Below are 23,854 nucleotides of genomic sequence, written 5' to 3' on the forward strand. Positions count from 1 at the left end.
AGAGAGAGAGAGAGAGAGAGAGAGAGAGAGAGAGAGAGAGAGAGAGGAGATCTCTCAGTGTAACAGCCTTGGCTGTCTTGGAACTTGCTTTGTATACTATGCCTGCTTCCCAAGTGCTGGGATTTAAGGCGTGAGCCCCCATGCCCAGCTATACTTAATAGTTTTTAAAACTTAAAAAAAAAAAAAAACTTAAAAGTTTATTATTTTACTTTAAGTATATGGGTATTTTGCCTGCATGTACATCTGTATATAACAAGGAGACCAGGAAAGGTCATTAAATATCTGGGAACTGGAGTTACAGATGGTTGTGAGCCTCTATGTGGGTGCTGGGAATTGAACCTAGGACTTTTAGAAGGTCAGCAAGTGCTCTTAACCACAGAGCTGTCTATCCAAGCCCCAACAGTACATTTTTTTTAATTAAAAAAGAATATGAGTGATGATAGTGACATCTCTGTAGATATCTAAAAACCCATGACCTACACTTTAAATTTCATGATATATAAATTAGAAAAACAACGACTATAGAGACATCTCAGGAAGCTCTCACTCAGTCCCCCTCAATGGTGTGAAACGGTATCATGACAACAGGGATATTCTGCCTTGCATTCAAAATATAATGTGCTAGTAAGTAAGCTGATGATAAGCTACTGGTACCTGCAGAATCTTGGAAGCAGAAGTTGGGGCAAACTGAAGCTACACATTCTTCTGGGTTTCTATTCTTCTCTTTAGTCCTGCAGACTGAACCAGGGCCTGTGTGCTAAGCCAGTGCTCGGCTAGATGCTGTGCCTCCCGTTATCATCACTATCACTGTGACGACGACCTTGGACTGCACCGTCCTGACTCCTGACTGTACCAGCACCTCTCCTTCTGCCTCTACCTTCTGAAGGCTAAGCAGCATCTTGGACACTCCACACACCTCAACTGTCCTGTATAGCAACACACTTCATAGCAAGAATGCATGACTTCATCAATAAATTTGCATGTTGAGCATAACAGTGGAAAATGAAGACCTCAGTTTGAAAGTCATATCTACTGTGTAGCAAGCAGTTGTATCAAAGATATTTTCTGCAGTGAGTGTGAGAGAGCCTTTCCAACAGCAGTGTGAACAGAGTTGCCCACGTGTGGAGAAGTCTCCAGATTCGAAGAACATCATCCAAGACCAAGGTTGTTGTTGTTGCTGTTTGTTTTTGTTTTGTTTTTTTTTTCCCACTTCTGCTCTGCTATTCTCAACTACAGGCTTTTAAGTCTCATGGTAGCAAAAATGCTGCCACAGCTCCAGGACTGCATCTATCTACTTCTGAGTGAGGCAGAAGGGAGTCAGCAAAGGCAAGACTCCTGTTTCAACCTGGGAAATTCCAGTAACATACCATAAACCAATACATAAGTAAGTGCTTGCCTAACACACCCGGTCTCTGCATTTGATGCCAAGCACCAACAAACAAACAAACAAACAAACAAATAGGCTGAGCTTCAGCTCAGTGGTAGAGTGCTAACCTTGCATGTACAAAATCCTGGTTTCTACTCTTCAGGATAGCCATAAATACAAAAATAAATGCAACGAACGCCAGGCACTTGTCATAGAGCTTCTGGAGTGTTCAGATAATAGCCAGCTTCTTGATTCTTTGTCCCCATTACTTTCTCAACTCTGGATACCTTCCCTGTTTTGCCTCCCATCTCAGCAAGGGCACTGGATTATGGATACATGTGACCACATCAGGCGATACCTAGGTTCTTGGGAATCCCAGTCAAGTGGTCAGGCTTGCCAGTAGGCCCTGTGACCACTGAGTCAACTTCAGTGTTTTAGATTACCTCATTGGTGTGATAGTGTTCTTCCCTGAGGAGGTAAATAGATGGTTCCCCTTTAAAATAAGCGCCACCCAAATGCTCAGTCTAGTCGGTCCGTGTCCCTGCCTGCATCTTATTGGCCAGAAAGGATTCATGTGACTATCCCTGTTTGCAAAGGAGGATAGGAAATCACATCTATGAAATGAGCAGGGCGAGGATTGGAGCAAATATGACTACACTGTAAACCAGTGTTCTCTCAGCAGGGAAGGAAGGCATGAGGAGTCAGGCATACAATAAGCACTCTCTGTCACAAAGTTAGCTGCACCCCTGTGACGAAAACCAAGTCATTAATGTTCTTTAACATTTGTTTTTAAATTACATTTAGCTCTCTGTATGTGTGTGCATGCGTGGGCAAGCATACTAGTGCACGTGTGTGGAGGTCATAGGACTTGTGGGAGTTGATTTTCTCCGTCCACCACGTGGGCCTCAATGACTGAACTCAGTCAGGCTTTGCAGAGGGTTGCCAGCTGGGCCATCTTGCTGGCCAGTGTTAAGTTCTTTATGAAGCACTGACATGAGTAAGCTTGGGGATGACTATTAGACAGCAAGATGATGAGTCAGGGTAACAGTAACTGGTCACATGGCTTTGTCGTAAACCAGTCCACTTGGATATTGGGTGCACTGTGGGATCAGCAACCTTTTCAGGGACAAACTGTCATGTCTCTGGTCATTTTTCTTAGAGCGACTTGATTCTCTGTAATGAACTCTTAGTTTTTCTCACATCCCCCTGTTTCATATGCTGGAACGAATATATTTCTAGGGCTTTTGAAAATCCTCTAATGAGTGCTGGCTGAGCAATAAGCCTCATAATATCACATAAGAATGAGAATTAGGTGGGTTTGTCGTGACAAAGCTGAGGGAGCTGCAATTTGACCTACTGACTAAATTTTCTCTACTCATGCCAGTCTCATGGCACTTCATCAAGGCAACAAGTGACTAAGATGTTCTTTCAGTGACTGTTTCCGTTTAAAATGTTCATGCCAGGAGTGAGAGTGGCCCCTGCAGATGCCAGCTCACACACCAGGTGACTTACAGCGGCCTGTAACCTCAGCTCCAGGAGATTGGCGCCGCCTTCTGGCCCCCACAGGCACCTGCACCCAAGCTCATGTATACACATGAAAATCTTAAAATTGTCTTCATGCTAGAAAAGTTTAAAGATATAAGACATCTAAAAGGGAAAATAAAACTGACTGGCAGTTTTGCTATCCTCAGATGTCCATATAAACATTTGAGAGTAGTTCCTTCCTGTTTTTAATTTAAATTTATTTTTAAGATAGTGACTATACTTAACTTATATGGCTACACTAGGAATGAGAAAAACTGTGAGAAGTTGCAAAAGCACGTCATTCCAGAATGATGACAAAGTGATGGTGGCACCTACTGTAGGTTAAAACTGGATTTCCCCATAGAGGCAGAAGGACCACAGACAGTGACTATCACTAGTGAAATTGTCATCCGCATCTGCTGTCTGAAAGTTATGCATCACTGAGGAAGTTTAAAACAAAGGGATCAGGCAATGGTGCATGCCTTTAATCCAGGCAGAGGCAGAGGAAAGTGGATCCCCGAGTTCGAGGCCAGCCTGGTCTACAGAGTTAGGCTAGCAAGGGCTACAGAATGAGGAAGTTTAAAAACACAGGGAACCCGGAGTCCCGATTACTGCTTAACTATCACATAATCGTCAGCCGTTGTCTTAAATTTCTCCAAACACCTAGATTTATGAAAATAAGCCTAAAGCCGTGGCTGTCAGGCAATGTGGCAGCTGTGCTTTGAAGGAGAATTTCATTTTACAGTCTTTGAAAACACCGTTTCTCCTGCTGGGTAGCTTCCTTGAAGGGAGGAGCTTTCTGATTTTGTTTTTGTTTTCCCCTCCAGTGTTAGTTTTCTTTTGATCTTTGATTTGTCAAACGTCCCCACTTCTGAGAAGTCTAGGTTGTCACTGCTCTTCACTGCAGCTCCAGGGCACGGGACAGGGTCCTGCTAACAGGTCAGACTACCCCGGCCCGGGACTGGGCTCTAACTTAATTTAAAGATTTACATATTTATATTTTACGTGTAAGATTGTTTTGAATGTGAGTCTGTGCACTATCTGCGTGCAATGCCCCTGGGGTCTAGAGGGAGGCTTCCGGTCCACGGACCATTGTTAGCCTTCATGTGGATGCTGGAAATCAAGCCCAGGACCTCTGGAAACGCAATCGGTTCTCGTAACCCTCAGTCATCTCTCCATCCCCACTTCCAATATTTTGAAGATAAATTTTTGTGAATAAAAATTTTTCAAATAAAATTAAATATGCATAAAGCATGCCTACCTGGTGCCCACACAGGCCAGAAGAGGGTGTCAGATCCCCTGAAGCAGATAGTTGTGAGCCTCTGTGGGTGTAAGTGCTAGGAACTGAACGTGAGTGTAAGAGCAGCCTGTGCTCTTGGCCACAGAGCTTTCTCTAGCCCTATTGTCCTGACTTTTATTTAACAGAGTGCAGTAGACAATTGCTGCCTTCATAAACATCATTTTAATACCATGAGACATTAGACTGATACTGGATTTTTTTCAACATTTGTCAATTTGTAATTTGCTATTATAATATGCTAAGACTACCATCATGATTTTTTTAAAAGAAATTTCTATTTTTACTGATTACTGTTTTTAAAAGAATAATAGAGGTTTAATTGCTGGACCAAAAGAGACCTTCTGATAAACACTGTTATGACTTAAGTATGATTTTCCCCTTACACTGGGGGTGATAGACACTCCACTGGGAGGTAGGAGGAGGAGACGGTGGGATGTCCTGTTGAAACGCTGTGATAAGGCTCTTGTTCCTCAGTTATCACAGCATTAGGTGAATCCATATCTACAGTGTCTGTGAGTCCTGTTTCTCTGCTTTGCCTCTGCCACTGAAGTCTGGTATCAGGCTGCAGGCCTTACTTCTGAGTGTAGTGTATCCTGTAATCACCTTACCCCCTAGTCCTTGGTTACTCCATTCTGGCTCACCTAGCCTTTTAGGAACTTTGTTTTTTCATCACATGCATAGTTTATTTTATGTGTATGCATGTTTTGTCTGCCATGTACATGCCTGTTACACAGAGACCAGAAAGAGGCATCCAATCCTGAGATTGGAGTTACAGATGGTTATGAACTGTCATGTACATGCTGGAATTGAACCCAGATCCTAAGGAAGAACAGCTAGTGCTCTTAACTGCTGTGCCATCTCTTCAGCTCATATATATATATATTGTGTGTGTGTGTGTGTTTGTGTAAGCATGTGTAAGCATGTATGTGTGTATGTGTACCATGTACATGACTGGTGCCTGGTACCCATTTGGAGGTAAAAAGAGGACATCATATTTCCTAGGACTGGAATTATTGATGGCTATAAGCCATTGTGGGAGTGCTAGAAACTACACCAGGTCCTATGCAAGAGCAACAAGGGCTCTAAAGCGCTGAGCACTTCCCCAGCTCCCTAGTGCTCCCTAGTGCTCCCACCTTTAATATGGATGCCCACTGTAAGACAGTGGCCATGTCGGACTGATGTCAAGGATCAAATGAGGTTGTTACAGCTTCTTTTCCTGCCTGCTTTCCTCCTCATAAAGCTCTGAAATCTAGGAGTGAGTCTTGCCTTCACCTCCAGGCTGGCCCAGTCTAGGACAGTGGTCCAGGCAGAGGCACAGGCTCCGCCCGAGTGCATTTTACGGAAACAGTAAGAGCATTGATAAAGGTCTGCTTTCCACAGCCACTAACAGCCACATAGAAAGGTGGCACCCGGGAAAGCGAGGAAGGTGAAGAGAGAGTTTGGAGGCCTTGGATCCAGTCCACCAGCAGCTCACACCCGCTGTCCTCCTTCCTTACTTTGCTTTGTCATACTTTAGTTTTTTGTTATTGGTAACCAGAAGAGCCTTATATGGCATACTTGTATGATTATTTAATTCTGCATTTTTTGGAGACAGTCTGTGTAGTCCTGTCTGTTCTGGAGCTTGCTATGTAACCCATGGTGACCTCAAATCCACAGAGCTCTGCCTGCCTCTGTCGCCGGAGTGTAGAAAGGTATGAGCCATCACACCTACTCTGCTTTTTTTTTAAGACAAAGTTTTATGCAGCCCCAGCTGTTCTGGATCTCAAACCCACAGAGATACGCTTCCCCCTGCCTCTTGAAGGCTGGCTCTAAAGGTGTGTACCACCATTAATCCCACATTTCTCAAAACACTTTTTCAAGATTTATTTTATACTTATGTGTATGGGTGTTTGGCACACATACATCTGTGTACCACATGTGTGGGCTGGTACCTGAGGAAATCAGAAGTGGACATCCAGATAATTGTGAGCTGCCATGTGGGTCCTGGATATTTTCTTCTCTCTTTTGTTATACTTTTCTCCAAAACAAACATAACTTACTAAATTTTAGGTTTTTTTTCTTTCCTCTCTTTTTCTATTTCTTTTGTAATTTTTTTTTTTTGGGGGGACTTCCAACCCTCTGTTTTTACCTCCTAAGGGCCTGTATTACAAAAGTTGCAGATATGAGTCACCTTTGATGGTTAATCTTGGTTGTCAATTTTACCAATTCTGGGCTCAGCAAAAGCAAACTGCTGGACTCCTTTTAGGACTTTTCTTGATTAGGTTATTTGAATGAGAAGACCCACCCTAAGCATCTCCCAGTGCCTACTACTGACATCAAAGGAGGTCCACAAGAAAGCTTTGCTTTCTGCCTCGGTCCCTTGGCACCTTGCTGGCATGTTTATCTATCTTGTGGCTGTTTCTGGTGCCACTGTTCTCCTTTCCGGATATTACAACCCGGCTTTATCAGGCTTCCAACACAACTTCAAAGCCAATACTTCCCAGGACCTCTTCAGGCCTTCAGCATGATGCTGGCCTGCTGAGGCATCCAGTCTCCGGATGGAGCACTTAACAGAGTCTCAACCTCTCCACTATGAAGATGGCTGTCTTAGTTAGGCTTCCGTTGCTGTGAAGAGACAGCATGACCAAGGCAACTCTTAATTGGGGCTGGCTTACAGGTTCAAAGGTTCAGTCCATTATCATCACAGCAGGAAGCAGGGCAGCATCCAGGAAGAAATGGTGCTGGAGAAGGAACCGAGAGTTCTACATCCTAAGGCAGCCAGAAGACAGACTCTCTTCCACCATGGGTGGAGTTCAAGCATAGAACACACTTCCTCTAACAAGGTCACACCTACTCCAACAAGGCCACGGCTCCTAATAGTGCCACTTCCTCCCATGGCCGAGCATATTCAAACCACCACATTAGCCATTGTTAGATTGCCCAGACTATATCATATAAGGCAACTGTGATGGTTTGAATGACAGTGGTCCCCATGAGCTTATTTGAATACTTAATCCCAATTTAGTAGAACAGTTTGGGGAAAATTAGGACATGTGGCCAAAGAGTGAGAAGGAGCCAGAAGATTAGAACATATTGTCCAAGTTAGTATGAGGCCAAGTAGAGCACTTCAGTCAGAGGCCAAGAGAAACCAGATTGAAAAAGTCAGTTTGGACATGATTTTGAGCCAGAACAGCTGAGTTGAACTATCTAGCCAGAGTTTAGAGAAAACTAGAAAGGGTGAGCTTATTCAGCTGTAAGTCTCAGAAGCTGAAAACATTCTAGGCCTAGATAAGATTGTACAGAGGCTAGAAGCTCCCAGGATTAGGCCCAGGTTAGCAGACTGAGGCAGTAAGTCTCAGAGATGACAGTTATATCAGGCAATTATAAAAATACTTTTACATTTTTTGATATAAGGTATCATGTTGTTCAGGCTGGCCTTAAACCTGTTACATGGTAGGGGTTAGCTTAGAAGTCGTTATATTCCTGCTGCCTCCCAAATACTAGAGTTATATGTATGAGCCACCACACCTGGGTCCCAACAAAAATTCTGAACATAATTGGACTAACTGGAAACATAGGCAGTAAGGCCAGAGGGGCGAAAGGCTCCTGTGGTTAAGATTAGGTACCTGCTCATGCTGATCTGGTGGGTGAACATAGTGGATGTAGTGGGGGCGGGGTGGGGGGAAGCATCATCTCTGCAACCATCTGGAGTTCTGCACAAAGGAAAACTGGGATGGTATTTCTAGAAGAAATGGAAGCTGAGCAGCTAGAAAATAACAGATGTTCACTCTCTATCACATTGCTGCGTGAACAGATAACAGTAATAGCTTACATTTATTAAATGCTTATTAGGTATCTGGCACTGCTCTAAGTACTTTATGTATATTAATTCCCTTTAATCCTCTCTATTTAGAAGTAGAGGCAGTTATTTTCCCATGTTACACATGAGGAAGCCGAGGCATGAAGTGGCTACTCTGTCTGTCATTATGCAAATATAAACAACATCAGAGCTCCGTTAGGCTGGCCTGGCAGCCATTGCCCCTAATTGTAGTCTGCATAGATAAATGGCCCCGACTTAGGATGATTTGATTTGTGATGCGTTGACCATGATAGAAAGACAATCAGCATTTAGCAGAAGCCACACTTTAAATGTTAACTTTGAATTGTGATCTTTTCCGTGACTAAGGGTATGCCGTATGATACTCACTGGACATGCTGGGTCCCCGAGGACTTAGGTGGTCTGTGGGTCACAAGGAGAAACTGTGCTGAGTTACTAAACTATATCCAATGCTTCTGTGTCTTACAGTGTTTTCTTTCGCTTCCCTTTTTTCAATGTCTTTCTGTCTCCCTTGTCCTTTCATTTTGTGAGACAAAATGTTGATACAAGCTAGGATGGTCTGGGAAGAAGTGGGAAGTTAACTGAAGAAGTTTGTCCTGCAGACGAGTCTGTCGGGGTGTTCTCTTGATTAACGATTAATTCAGGGTATTCTCTGGATTAATGACTGATTTTAAGGGGCCCAGCTGACCTTGCGCAGTGCCACCCCTGCCCTGGTGGGGCAGGTGGTCTTGGGTTGTATAAAGAAATGTAGCTGAGCTGGGCATTGTGGCTCACGCTGTTAATCCCAGCACTCAGGTGGCAGAGGCAGGCAAATCTCTGTGAGTTGGAGGTCTAAAGAGCAAATTCCAGGAGAGCCAGGGTTGTTATACACAGAAACGTTGTCTCCATTAAAAACAAAAACAAAAGCAAAAAACAAACAAACAAAAAAACTGGCGGTGGTGGCTCACGCCTTTAATCCCAGCACTTGGGAGACATAGACAGACAGATTTCTGAGTTTGAGGCCAGTCTGGTCTGCAAAGTGAGTTCCAAGACAGCCAGGGCTATACAGAAAAACCCAGTCTCGAAAACAAAACAAAACAAAGCAAAACAACAGAAAACAACAACAACAACAACAAACCAAAAACAAAACAGAAAAAACCCCAGGAAGCAGCTGAGCAAGTCTTGGGAAGAAAGTCAATAAACAGCGCCCCCCCTCCCCACCTTCTGCTTCAGTTCCTGCCTTGGCTCCTCATCTCTAGAACTGATGGACTGTTATTTGTAAGCTAAATAAACCATTTTCTACTCCAAGTTGGTTTTGTCACAGCAACAGAAACTATACTAGGACAAGGACACTGTACAGCCCAGTCTAATCTTCCGTTTGTGATCCTCCTGCCTCAGCCTTAGGAGTATCGTGATAACAGGTCTGTGACAGCAAATCAGGCTATTTTATTTATTGGGCTGTAAGACATCATACAGCAACAAGGCATTGGTACTCCCATAGACCCATGGTAGGCAGGGTTCTAATGTGCTCTTCAAGATGCCCACCCTCTGGTATGTAACACCCTCTTCTTGAGAGTGACTGACACTTGACATTTGGCCGGATGGTTACTCCCTTGATCTGACTGTCTTCTAGTACAGAAGTGGTGGGATAGTCACTTTCAAGATTCTAGCCAAAACAGAGAATTCTTTTACTGGCTTTGAAGGAAGTTACAAAGATTCAGAGGGACTGAAAATGAAGACGTCCTTTGGCTAACAGCCAGCAAGAAACAAGACTGTAGTTCTGTAACCACTGGGCGCTGACTTCTCTTCGATGAGATGAGACGAGAACCTGCCAGCTCAGAGTCATCCTGGTTTACACCTTGGTTCAGCTCCAGAAAACACCTGCGCTCCACACGCCCATCGCTGGCCCGCCCATGCATTGTGAAAAAATAAGTGAAGCTTATGCTGCTCATCTGGGGGGCGGGATTTGTTATCAGTAGTAGTGGCTTTCCGTTGTGGTAGTCAGCACTTAAAAACCCCAGCTCTGCTCACTGCCTCGTGCTGCCCCCATACCAAGGCTGGCACCTGGAGGCAGGAACTGAAACAGAAGCAGAGGAGGGGCGCTGTTTATTGACTTACTTCCCAAGACTTGCCCTTCCTCTTCCTCTTCCTCCTCCTCCTCCTCCTCCTCCTCCTCCTCCTCCTCCTCCTCCTCCTTCTTTTTTAATGGAGACAGTTTTTCTGTATAACGGTCCTGGCTCACCAGGTAGAAGAGCAGCAGGTGTGTCTCTAGGTCATTTTTGTGCCACTACAACTTGAAATTGGGGCTTTTCTATTCACTTTGCAGTTGGTTATTGAACACATTTGTGTAATAAGCCAGTGAGTTTCTGTTGTAAACTTAAAAAAGAGACGAGCTCTGACACTAGGCTAGCCTTGAAGTTATGATTCTCCTGCCATGGCTTCCTGAGTGCTGGGATTATAGGCATGTGCTAATGGGCCTGGCTAAAACATTTAGATTTGGAGGGAGCTGATGGAGTTTGATGTGTGGTTTTAATTCCATTTTGTGGTAAACTTCAATCTGGTGTCCCAGGACAGGCACCAGCCCTGAGAGACTAAAAGGGATGGGGTCCCATACACTCTAAGAGGCATGATCATTCACTCTCTAAGTTGAACAACTGGGATTCTGGAGTTCCTTCTTTGCATTTCGCACTTAATGTCTTCTCAACTACCTCTCCTTTGACTTTCCCCAGGTGAGGCAGACAGGCTGGCTTGCCCTGTTCTTAGTATACCCAGCACAGAGTGGATGTGCAGTTCATTTGTTGAACCAGCAAACAGTGTATAGAAAGAATTCAGCATTGCTTGGCAGACCTCTGTGTGATTCAAGTCCTACCCACTGAGTGTTAAAATACAGAGTCACCTCGAAGGAGGCAGTCATTTGTGCTAGGGTCATTTTAACGTATCCCACTCTGACTGGCACTGGGATATCCACCCCTCCAACCCATTTTTCAAGGGAACTGGTCATCATAAGCATTCAAGAGACCCTCGAGTGCAACAAAACCAGGAAGAGTCAAATTCCAGAGCAAACAGATTGGTCTCATTGCCCAGCACGGGGAGGGTGTTTACCAGGTTTGGCTAAAGATAGATCTGGGGGACCGTCCCAGGAACTTCCTGGCATTTACTAGTTTTGCACCCCAAACGTAACTTTGCAGAGGTTTTTCCTTTGGAACTGTGGGTGCGAAACTGCTTTCCTAACCACACCATGCCGCAGGCTCTCAGAACCTCTGTATAGTATTTGAAAACCGAAAGAACATCCGGTTGGAATGTTTGGGTGGGTGTGGGACAGTGCCGCGTTGCGATGAAACGGCAAGGGGACACTTTAAAAAGAGAGGCAGAAAAACTATGAAAAAAATTACAAATGGCTAATTACGTTGGCTCAATTACAAATTTGATGAAAAAAAAAAAAACAAAAAAACCTGCCTCCCCCTCTTTTAGCACCAACGTAGGAGGAAAAAAATAGGTTGCCGAGAAGCCCAAGTGATAAAGATCTCAGTGAGAGCCAAGGGACAAAACTCATTACAGATAAGCCTAGTCCTTGCGTTTCCCCCGGATGCCTCTCCCTGTAGCTTACTTAAGCCGTGTCTCCTAGGGCGGCTGCGGGAAACCAGTCCTGCCCCGGGGTGCTGCTTTCCCCTGCCCCGGGTAAGAGGCGCACTTCATTTGCCCTCTGCCTAACCAGGCCAAGTTGCAGCCACCTTCTTCCCGAATCCGAGAGTTAGGAAAACTCCGAGACAGACCTTCGTAGTTTGGGGAAAGCCGATGTGGGACTGGAGCTGGATTTTGCTAGCCTGGGATCGACCTCCGCCATCCCTTGCCCCATCTCCCAGAGGTAGATTCTGTCAATGGAAGCTCGGAAAGGGGGAAGGAAAAAAAAAAGAAAAAAGAAAGAATGAGAGAAAGAAAAATCTCAATGAAACCTGAGTGCAAAGGCCGCTGGGCTTTGTCTCTTAGCCCGGGAACGCAGCAGGAGAGGGACGCCGGAGGTGCACCCCGCCAAGGCACCGTCCAGGTGGTGAGGCCTTACGGAAGTCCCCTCTCCATGAAAAAGGTAGCTGCCGGTCCTTTCCTCTCCCCCAGATTCCAACCAGACCAACCTTTCCCCCTCCCCCAAGTCCCGGATCCATGAACCAGGCCAGGGATCCGTACTTCGAATCCGTACTTCGTCTTTAAGAACTCGAAAATGGAGCAAAGCTATGCAGACCCTTGATGGCAACTGGCCTCTTCCCTGTCTTCAGGGTTACCAGCTCCCCTTAAACGCACACCCATAGCCCTAGGCACGCCTGGGGAGGAGAGCAATGCAAGTCCTTGGGATCGGGAGCCCAGCGCGGCCGCTTTAAGAGACGCGCGCCCCCGCCGGCGGCAGCTCGGGGATGCGCGTCACCGCGCGCCCCTGCTTGCGCGCCCCCGCCGCCGCGCGCTCCCAGCTCGCTCGCTCGCCCGCTCGCCGGCTTTAAAGTCTCTGCCAGGATCCATGCTCACATGTTACTTCCTGTATGGAGGCATGGCCAGTTTCCAGCCCCGCGCTCTCGGTTCCTCCCCAGCCTGCGCCGGAGCCACAACTTTCAGGAGCATGGACTGAAGGCGCCCTCGCCCCGGCGCCCCTCTGAGATCCTTTGTGTTTCCCTGCGCTCCACTGGCCGTTTCTGTTTTGGGGGGCTCTGCGCTCCGCCCCGCCGCTTCCCTCCCTTTCCCGGCTCGCAGACATGCCTCCTTCCTTGCCGGGGCCCTGGAAGGAGCTGCCCGCCTGAAGCCCGGAGCCGCCGCGCCGCGCACAGCCCCGCCGTCGTCCGCTGGTTCTCGGGCTGCTCTGCGCTGCCGACTCAACTTGGGGCTCTTCCGCTGCTAGCCACCGCCACCCGCGGTCCCTGCCTGCTCCGGGCCCCGGGCTCTGCCGCCGTGCGTCTTCTCCTCGCCCTGCCTATCGGCTGGATCGTGTCTGAGCGGAAAGCAGCCCTTTTCCTCCGAGAGGATCGTCCCTAGCTTGGCTTTGCATTCCCGGTCACTTTTTGAGGTTTTCTCGGGAGCGCTTGGCAGCTTCCCGGATTCCTGCGGGACCGGTCGCCGAGTGTGGGGGTCCCCGTGTGGCGGGCGAGCCGTGAAAGCCTCCAGGCTTAGCGGAGCCTCGCTCGGAAGCAAGAACTTATTCAACAAGTTTACCCCCCCTGCCTTTCTCTTTTCGATGTGCGTTTTCGGACATGCGGAGGTTACTGGAACCGTGTTGGTGGATTTTGTTCCTGAAAATCACCAGTTCTGTGCTCCATTATGTGGTGTGCTTCCCGGGTGAGTAAGGGCCGCCGATGGGACGCGTCTCCGGCCGGCGCGCGGGGTATGCGGAGTTGTCGCCGGGGCGCGGAGCTTGGGCGCCAGTCTAGGGACCGCGGAGAGGGTGAAGGGGGGCCGGGCTACCGAGGAGGAAAGAGAGCTCTGCTTCATTGGCTCCGGCAGTGTTCTAGGAGGCTGATGGTCTGAGAGGACAGAGGCAGTGGCGGGCTGGAAGGGAGGATTGGGGACTCAGAGATGTGCTCTGACTGTGGCTTGGGAAGCTTGAAGCTTCTGGAGTAGGGGAGGGCGGGGGGAGGCGACTTGCTTTGCTGATCCGGAGCTGATCGGGAGGGCTAGAGTTGCAGGATAGAATGTCTGGGAAGATTGGCTGTGGGGAGGATGCTCTGTTGGTCTGAGTAATCTGGGGGTGCTCCCGTTGCTTCTGCGGGGATAGAAGGAGCTCATAACCGTGGCTCACTTTGCATCCCTCCGACCCTTTGTAGGGGGGAGGGCGGTGTTTGGGGATGGAAGGCGGAGGCTGGCTGCAGAGAAGTCAGGATGTGGGGAGCAGCCCGCGTTCTAGTCGCCGGGGTCGCCTCTTTTCAGCCTTGCTCCGGGCTGAGGTGCGGGCTACGCCTCAGTGCAAGCGGGAGGCAGCTCCCTAGACGCGGGGGGCCTGGGAGCCTCAGAAGGGCAGGAAGCAGTGAGCAGGGAGTTTTGGGCTAGATCCCTGCTTCACTGGGCTCACGGCCCCTTTCTGTATCTCTCTTTTGGGCTGGGTTGTCGGGGTCTAAGTGCAGGGCGCGGGTCGACATCTGGGTAGCTTCTGGCGTCCGGGCAGATTTTTTTTGCTGTCTGGCGCGCCCTCCCTACCTTCATCTTTGCCCTTTTGCAGGCTGAGTGTGCCTGCCAGATCCAGACCCAGACCCGCTCATTTTCTAGCCAGGTTAAGGCTGGAACAATATTGGCCACTCGACAATCCTAAATCACTGCACGTACCAGTGTGCAGCTCGGCGACCCTCCACTTCCAGCCTTCAGCCCACACCCTCCCCCCTCGGTGAGGGCAGAGGCCAGCCGCCTTCCTCTTCTCTTGCAGAGTCGGAGGGCTGCAGCTCAAGCTGCCCAGCTCCTTCTCAGTGGGTGAAGGCCACGTCCTCTTTTCTGGCTCAGGGAAAGAGGTGGGAGAGGGCGCGATTTGCTTTTCTTTCCTCGATCTCTTAAGGACAGAACACCCGGTTTTTCTGCTTTCTCATCTACCTGTTCTGTAATATTTGGAGGCGGCGGTTATTCTAATCAAGAAATAAGAAACGTGCTACAATGTTTCGGTTTTCCTTGGTTAATAGCAGCTTGTGTTCTGGCTGCCACAGCGCGGGGTTTTGGTACAGCGGGCACCCCCAACCCTATCGTGCACCCAGGAGCCAGGCTCGAGGACCCTCGCTGTTCCCCGGGGATCCTCTCTAAGGGGATTGGCAGCGAGTGATCCCTTCTTTGAAGGTTTGAGGGTGGTTGCGAGGGACAGAGGGCAAAACACTGCGGTTCTTCGGCTCCTTTTCCTCGGCGCATCTCCCTGTCTCTGGGGCTGTCTACAGAGCTCGGTGAGGGTGCGCGTGCTTACTCACTAGAAGGCCTGGGGTTTACCCACTAGGGTCCTGTCTCTATGGAAGTAGACGCTGAGGAGCACCTCCTCTGAGAATCAGCACCCTTCTCCCTTGGAGACCATCGGGCAACATTTGTTTTTATCATTGCCTTTGACTAGACCTCCCTCCCTCCCTTGTCAGGGACTTGCCAGCGGAGTGCGCTCGGGTGCACCTGGGGTTGAGCCTAGTAAGGGCCACTTTTTAATAAGGGCGGTGGGAGGCAGCCTTGCAAAACAGAAATTTCCAATTCCATTTCTGGCTGACCTCCCCGGGTTGTAGCCAGTGTTTCTACAGTGATTTTCTTCCCTCTGGTTTCTGAGGCTTGCAACCCAGTATAGGACCGATAGGGATGCCGCCTTGACAAGGCTTGGTCCATTTCAGTTTTCCTCATTTTCCGTCCCTGTTCAGGCTTCGAGGTAACTAGCCCGTACCCTCAACCGGGAGCGGAGGGGTATTTGTTAGAGGCATAGGGAAGACAGCTTTTGGAATCAGGCGAAGTTAAAATGTCACAGCCCTGGGAGATGCTATGCTGGCTTCAGGTTTTCTGAGGGTGGTGGGGTGCCGCTGGACCCCAGGGGGCGCCCCAGAGCTACCCGTCAATCTGCCTCCACTAGACCGGCTCAACCACCTGCACACTAAGGGGTCGCGGCGCATACGTCCAGGTGCCCAGACTGGGGGTCTGCGACATCTGGCGCTAGGCGGTGCCCACAGCTCGATGCTGCCGCCCGTGGTAGGCTAGAAAACCCTTGGGGACCGTTGTTCGCTTTGGGACCCAGCGCTTCTTGCTGCCATAGCTTTCGAAACGTATTTTAACTAACCATTTTAGCTTTTGGTTTTCAATTAGGTTTTTCCTTGTGAGTTCTTAACCAAAATCTCGTACTAATTATTTTTTGTTTGTTTTTAGAATCCTACTGACTTCTCAGCTGCATGTGAGCCCCCAGCTCCCGTTCAGAATTCAGTTACTGTGTTTTAGGGAGGCCTTTGGAAGCAGCTAGGGCTTGGGTGTTTTCCAGCGGTCGGAAGCAGGGTTATAGCTCTGAACAGCGCGGGGAGTGTGGGATCCCTGGCACAGCTGGTGCTACAAACGATGTCTTCGAAGTGCTGAGGGGAAATAACAAACATGACAGTGGACACTGTATTTTTCTAAGTCTAAAACACTAGTATGGGAAAAACATGCGACAACAGTGGATTCTTAGATATTTTCTCCAAAGTCTCAACAGTTTTCAGTGTTTTTATCCAGACTCTCAACCTTCACAACAGTATGTGAGAGAGGGGGGCTCTAACATGAGCTGGACTGAGCCCTTGAGCCCTTCCTTGATCTTCCTTTCTGCCTTCCAGCGAGTCAGGGTTACAGGCCCAGTATCAACATAGAATTTTAAATACAATTTGAGTGTGGTTGATTTAAATATTTGATCTTTATCCCTGGACGCTGGGAACTGAACCACCTCTGACATGATGTAAAGTATATTACGTGAAAGGGTTAGCTTTTGTTCCCCACCCAATCTATTTTTGCATTGTTTAGCTATTCATGCAGAATCATAAAAAATATTTCCTTTTTTCTTTTGGCCCTCTTTGATTTTGGTGTTCTGTGTCATGATGACATTACATCTGTGATGCGGTTGGAAGACTTCAGAAGCAGGAGCCACATCCGATGTCCAGTGACTCCTTATTGGTCAGCAGCAGGCTTTCCCACTTACTATGTGTGCCATTCTGGTGTCTCGGTTGCCATCACTGGACTCCTTAGGCAGAGACAGGAATGGAGTTCAGAAGTCCTCTGTCTTCCTCTCAAACGCTGGGTGAGATCCGAAAGGCTTCTCATGCCACCGCCATCGATTCTTGGGAGAGAGAAGACTTCTTTATCTTTTGACGTGGTTATAGATTCCAGTCTTCCATGTCCCCTTCCAGACATTGCTTATGGTGAGGGTTGCTGATGTCAGAACCCCAACACAAACAGGCGTGTGGACAAACAAATGTAGATACAAGAGGGAATACGCGAGCCTTCCACAATAAAGGGGTATCTTGGAAAGAAGAGTGGTTGACCTGAAGAAGGGGCATTCAGTAGAAGAGCTTTGAGTAGCACTGTTTATACATGAAGCTGTCCAGGGAATATTGATGGTTTAATGCTATAAGAAAAGGAAAACCCCAAACAGAAAACAGCCACAAAACCAAAAAGGCCCAAACCACCCTTCAGGTTTAGCATTTCTGTTGCTCCCGAGTTCACATTAAGATCACCTGCAATCGCCGGGCCTGGTGGCGCAGGCCTTTAATCCCAGCACTCGGGAGGCAGAGGCAGGCGGATTTCTGAGTTCAAGGCCAGCCAGAGCTATACAGAGAAACCCTGTCTCGAAAAACCAAAAAAAAAAAAAAAAAAAAAAAAGATTACCTGCATGCACGCACTTGTAGAAAGGAACATTTGTGCCCTACTGAGCCCTGCCTGCCTCTTCTTCCTGCTCTCATTTTCCTGTGGCCAGCTCTTTAGCCACAGAGGGAGTGTGGCTCCCCAAGCCTTGTCTGGGCGAGAAAGGCCCTGGAACCAAGCAGGTGGGCTGGCCTGTAACACATGTCTTCTGGGGTAAAAAGAAGGCATACTTTTATTCTTGGCAGCTTTTATTTTGTGTTTCTGTCTAGTGTTTTAATGGCAGTCTGTGGCCAATGCCATGCAAGGTGGAGATGAACACTTTCATCTTGGGCCATATCTCTCTCTCTCTCTTTTTTTTTTTTTTTTTTTTTTTTTTTTTTTTGGTTTTTCGAGACAGGGTTTCTCTGTATAGCCCTGGCTGTCCTGTAGACCTGTTCTGTAGACCAGGCTGGCCTCGAACTCAGAAATCCACCTGCCTCTGCCTCCCAAGTGCTGGGATTAAAGGCGTGCGCCACCACGCCCGGCTTGGGCCATATCTCTTGTGTTTATAACTTGAAGCTTTATAGCAAGACCTCAGGGTATAAAGTTCCACCTACAGTGGTGATGCCTTCTGGTCAGCCTGTGATCTACCTTCTTTCCAGGGTGGCCATTCTTGGATGGATGCTGAATGGTTAACTGGTCCTTTCATTCTGTCTTTACTGGTGCGGGGAGTAAAAGACATGTGTTTCTAGGACTAAAGCAAAACAAGGAAGAGGTTCTCTGTGCTCAGTTCTCCCCCTGTACCTGACCTAGGTCAAGCCAGTAGCATGTGCAGCGGAGGGAGGGGCTCATTGTCCTCAGAAGAGCAGGTTCTCAGCCTGGGGTTTGCCTTTGGTCGCTGGGCTGGGCTTAGCACTAAGTGGGATCATCTTCTACCAAGGTTGGCTTCTCTAGATCTGCAGGAAGCATTGGCAGGATTAAAGATTACAGTCCTCCAGCACTCAGGAGGCAGAGGCAGGAGGATCTCTGTGAGTTCAAGGTCAGCCTGGTCTACAAGGTGAGTTCCAGGTTGAGTGGGCTCTTTTACACAGAGAAACCCTGTCTTGAAAACAAAACGGCAGAGCAGAGCAGAGCAGAGCAAAACAGAACAGTTCTGTTCCTAGTCTTAGAAATGAGAGCAATCATGTTGCAGGCTGAGAACTTCATGGGAAGCCATGACAGTTCTCTGTGCCCTCAGAATCAAGTGTCCCTTTGTGAAAGAGTACTTGATATCAATTTCATTTAAAATTATTTTTGATATTGCATTTATATGGTATTGTACGTAAAAGGGATGTCATTGTGGCTTTGGATTTTGAGTTTGATTCTTAGCATTGAGAAAAGAAATCTGAAAAAGGTAAGTATGTTTTCAAAATCCTGTATTTATTACAACCCTTCCCCCACCCCCCACCCCCACCCCCCAGTTTTTGAGTTCTTTGGTTCCAAAGTCTCAGAAATAGATAAATACTAATCTCTTTAAAAGATTAGTATCTTGTAGCAAGAGTAGATGAATTATAATTTGAGCAAAGACCTAGGTGGGCTTGGAATGTAGTTCAGTTGGTAGAGAGCTGGCCTGGCATTCGGGAAGCTGGGCTTGGACCCCAGTTTGCATAATCTAGGCATGGTACACTTGGGAGGTGGAGGCAAGTGTGTGTGTCAGAAGTTCAAGGTCATCCACAGTTACACAGCAAGGTTGGAGCTACCTTACAGTAAATAGACCCTCACGCATAAGCTCGTGAGTGCGTGCGTGCGTGCGCGCAACAGATTCATGGTTCACTCATACCAAGGAAAGGACTTTTGGTTTTGTATTAACTCAGGCCTGGAGCTTATAATATGTAGACTAGGTTGGCAACAAACATAAAGATCCACCTGCCACTGCCTCTGTACCACAATGTCCAGCTGGGAAATGGATTCTTATCTTTTCCAGTGGTGGCCGTGCAGTGCAGGGAAGCCTAGCCTTGCAGGGGCCATTTTACTTAGTATTATTTGTAGCAAAATGTTCCGTGTTTTGACAGAAATAAAAAAACAAACCCGTTTTGATGTATGATGTACCAGGTCTGTGTAAGCTTGAGGGTTTTATGACAATTATGCTCGATGGGACTAATATTAAAAAAATTCAGAAAATCTTCATGAAGGGATGATGAGGAACTCCGGCTGATCACATGCTGCATTCGCCTGCCTTCTCTTTCGGAACTGGGCAATGACTGCTGTTCTTGGGGTCGGGCGGAGGAGGCAACTCACGTTGCTTGAGAACTTTCATTCCTGTCAGTCATTCAGTGAGAGCTACTGTACTGTTTAAGACATAAAAAGGGAGGGGCCTATTAGGAGCCTGGAACTTGTTAATGATTTATTATTGTTGTTAGCATCATTTATTCCCTAACCTGGGTTGTACAAGAATATAGGAAGTGGATAGAAGTGTTCCATCTAGAGACAGCGTGCCTCTGCCATTGCTAGCTGTGGTGCCCTAGGCAAGTTTGTTTTCTTTTTCTCTGCCTTATTCCTGTCTCTCTCCACTTGTGAGAAGGAATGGTATTAGCGTCATGTCTCCTAAAGTCTTTGTGAAGTGTGAGGGGAAAACGGTGCTCAAGGATATAGCACTGTGCATAGTAAATAATAACTCAAGAAATCAACCGTTCTCCTTTTATGCATGTGAGAGTTTACGTAGGAATGGAAAGAGGAAACTGGACCGGAAAAGGAGGACTGTTTAGTTAGGTGCCTGCTTTCTTTGAAATGAAAGTGCTGAGCAGGTTTCTGTCTGGTCTTACTGAGGAGGGGGAAGAGGCAGGACAGCCTGAAAGGTCATGCATTCTACCCGCTGAAGTCTGAGATGGTCCTTGTCCACACGCTGCTGGCTAAACTTCCTGGAGGCCTGAGATACCAATCATTCTGATCCTCGAGGACAAGGAGTGGCTTACATGCATCCTGGGGGGTCAGTGTGAGCATGCAGCAGACAGATGCTGATGTTGGATGTTGGCTCAATTTTTCTCTGCTTTGGAATTGGGACACGGTTTCTTGGTGGGCCTGGGGCTCACTTGATTGGCTAGACTAGCTGGTTGACAAGTCCCAGTGATGCTCCTGGTTTGGCCTCACCAGGATTGGAATTGGAGGCAGGCTTTTCATATGGATGCTGGGATTCCAAACAGACAGACACATCACTGACTGAACCATCGCTCCACCCCTCCATGAGCTCTTAGCCTGTGCTTCTTGCTTTGTAATTGTTTGGGTTAGTGGGGTGGATTGAGAGGGTGCCCGCCGTGGTACTGGGGCATTTATTTACTCTTCCTTTGCACCCAGGTTGTACTTTAGCAGACTTGGACTGTCGTGCAGGAGATACCATGCCAGCCACCGCATGCATGCCAGCCACCGCTCCTGCCCTCTCGTCCCCGGCCGAGGTCATCACAGCACAGTGGTTTTCTGGCCAAACAACCAAATGTGACTTTAAACTACTCACTTGAGCTATTTTGGGGGAGTAGCAAAGTGACACAGTTGGCTGCTGAAATCTAACAACTAAAAAAGAAGGAACTGAAGCACAGTTCATGGAATATGCAACACTTCCTCAGAGAAAATAGGACAAGGCTCTTATTTTGGGCCCGTGATACTATGTTTCTGACGAGCAAAGAGGCAGGTTGCTGGATCACACAGTGGGTATATACTTTTGAGGAATTCCTATCAGTTACTATGTGAGTCTAAAAGCTGTCTGGCTTCTCATGCTGACTGCCTCATAAAGTCTTCAGCCCACTTAAGTCAGATCGGTACATTTATCTGGATGAATTTGGATGAAGGACACAGCCATTAGCATATTACAAGGCATTTTACAGAGTCTAGATGAGCGAGGAAATATTGTTTTTTCAAGATCTTTCCTAGCTTAAAACATTTATTTATTTAGTTTGTGCATATTTGTGCATTGTGTGTGCCCATGTGTGTGTGCAGGTGCAAGTGGAGGTCAGAGGTCATCCTTTGATGCTACTCCTTAGGCATTATCTACCTTGTTTTTTTTTTTTTTATGGTTTAAGAGCTTTATTATAGAAATGCAGGGGGAAAGAGAGAAGGTAGAAAAGGGGAGAGAGAGAGAGAGAGAGAGAGAGAGAGAGAGAGAGAGAGAGAGAGAGAGAGAGAAGAGTTTTTTTCCCCCCGAGACAGGGTTTCTCTGTATAGCCCTGGTTGTCCTGGAGCTCACTCTGTAGACCAGGCTGGCCTCGAACTCAGAAATCCACCTGCCTCTGCCTCCCAAGTTCTGGGATTAAAGGTGTGCGCCACCACTGCCCGGTATCTACCTTGTTTTTGAGATAAGGTCTCTCTTTAGCTTGCAGCTTGTCCATTACACTAGGCCAGGGAGACTCAGGAATCCACCTGACTCCACCTCCCAAGCACTGAGTTCACAAGCTTGTGAGACCATGGCCATCTTGTGTACTAGAATTCTGGGGTTCTGACTCATGTCCTCTAGCATGGAGGGCAAACACTTCCCCAACTGAGCCATGCTCCCAGTCCCTGTAGAAGTCATTTGAAGATTTTTAAGAATTGTCAAGCGGATGGCCTAGAGAAGACTCAGGAGTTAAGAGTATATAGGGAATCCACTTGGTTTCCTGCCTTCTGCACGGTTGAAAATAGTCTAGGGCTTTAGTTATTTGGAGAGAGTGAATAGTGTCTCTGAATTTGTTGGTGGTAATGTAAATTATGTAAATAATATAAAATCATTTGGTTAGGGTTTTATTGTTTATACATTGACCATAGTAACTTTTATAAAGAAAAGCATTTAATTGGGGGCTGGCTTACACATCAGAGGTTTAGTTCGTCATCATCATGGTGGGAAGCATGGTGGCATACAGGCAGTCATCGTGCTGGAGAAGGAGCGGAGAGTCTAGATCTTATTCTGTTGGCAGGAGAAGTGAATGCTTTTAGACCTATGGGGAGGCCATTTTATTCTAGCCACTACAGTTTGTAATTTGAGCTCTGTTTTGTAGTTGAGACCTTGCCCTGGAGCCTTAGCCAACTCCAAGCTGTGATCCTCCTGCCTCAGCCTCCTTCTGAGCGAATGCTGGCACTGGAGGTATTTGCCACCATACCCAGCTCTTTTTGTAATTTGAGAACCAGCTGGGACTTTGACAACTGTGCCTTTCATTATCCTACACATCACAGGTGGTGGGCTGTAGGTTCTGAATCACCCAGCTCTGGGGGAGCAGGGCTGAGGGAATTAGCTGGATTTGGCAGGAGATACTGTGGGTTCGGAATTTTTCTTCTGGAGAGTAGCCGTAAGGATCCTACTTACCAGCCTTGGGATCCTACTCAAGACATTTATTTTCTTCCTTCTTTCTTTCCCTTTGTGGGTGGTGGGAAGGATCTCATGTAGCCCAAGTTGGCCTTGAACTCCTGATCTCCTATCTCCTAGCCATGTGAGTTGTGTTGGGACTTGAATCCATGACCCGATTCAAGTGGGAATTCCATCGGGTGCACCACATCCTCAGCCCACACTTTGATGTCTTTTGAGTTTATTTTTCTCATCTTTGGCTAAACCATTTCTAAGATTCGTTTGCAGTTTTAAGGTTCACTGGATCCTTGGGAGGGTTGTGACCTTTGTGTCCTATGCACTCTGTGGGGCACAGTGCCTGGTGACCTTTTCCTGGGTTTGCTTTCTTGCTATAGGATATTTCTGGATAGGGTGGTCTATGGGGCAGGCAACTGGCTTGGTAGTACAGGCTTATAATCCTAGTGAGGTGAAGCTAAGCCAAACTTAGTGAGGCTTCCTCAGAAGATAAAAAGAGGGCTGGAGGTGTTGTTCCATTGTAGAACTCTTACCCAGCATCCTTGAAGTCTTAGGTTCATTCTTTATACTGAAAAGATGTAAGTATTCTCCCTGGGGGTAGAGGGATGGTTCAAAGGTTAAAACCCTCACTGCTTCTGCCAAGGGTTAGAGTTTGAATCCAAGCACCCGCAATAGGTTGCAAGTCGGCTGCAGGAGATCCAGGGCTTCAGGTCTCCACCGTACCTGCACACAGGATGCATTGACCCCTCATACATACAATAAAGCAATAAACAGTACAAACAATAAAAACCATCTTGTAAAAAAGGAGTCCTCTCTCTTTGGTCTCGTTCTTGCTCTCTCTTCTCTCCTAGTGAGCGGTGTGGTGAGTGGGTCCTGGATATTGGGATGGTTATAAATGTGTCCATACCCCTCCCATGCCCGTACTGGGGTCTGAACCCAGGGCCTGTGTATGGTAGGCATCACAGTCCATCGCTGATCTGACCTTTTGTTTTTCCTTTCTTTTTAGAAACATAATTATGGGGCTGGAGAGTTGGCTCAGTGGTTATGAGCACTTACTGCTCTTGCAGAGGACCTAGGTTCAGCCTCACATACCTACACTGTAGCTTACAGCACCCGTAACTAGATAGAGTTCCAATGAATCCAAATCCCTTTGTGACCTAGGAGGGCTCCTTCATGCATGCGGTGTACATACGTACACTCAGGCATACACAGAAACACATCACACACACACACACACACACACACACACACACACACACACACACACACGCGCGCCCACACACACACACACACACACAC

General features: G+C 47.5%; 1 protein-coding gene and 1 pseudogene across 2 annotated transcripts in view; one reads left to right on the forward strand and one right to left on the reverse strand.

Annotated features, from left to right (window-relative positions):
- The window catches only part of LOC110325697, a 102,476-nt pseudogene extending 92,571 nt beyond the window's left edge, over nt 1-9,905 (reverse strand).
- Nucleotides 9,906-12,506: 2,601 nt separating this feature from the next.
- Nucleotides 12,507-23,854, forward strand: part of Ptprg (protein tyrosine phosphatase receptor type G) — a 677,472-nt gene continuing 666,124 nt past the window's right edge. The window contains exon 1 of one of the 2 annotated variants that reach the window (XM_021204227.2): nt 12,507-13,302. In XM_021204227.2, the coding sequence (XP_021059886.1) occupies nt 13,218-13,302 (85 nt within the window). In that variant the 5' untranslated portion in view covers nt 12,507-13,217. The remainder of the gene's footprint in view (nt 13,303-23,854) is intronic. The other variant, XM_021204228.2, reaches the window with a different exon arrangement.

This window comes from Mus pahari, chromosome 8, assembly GCF_900095145.1.
Source record: "Mus pahari chromosome 8, PAHARI_EIJ_v1.1, whole genome shotgun sequence".
Taxonomy (NCBI): Eukaryota; Metazoa; Chordata; class Mammalia; order Rodentia; family Muridae; genus Mus; species Mus pahari.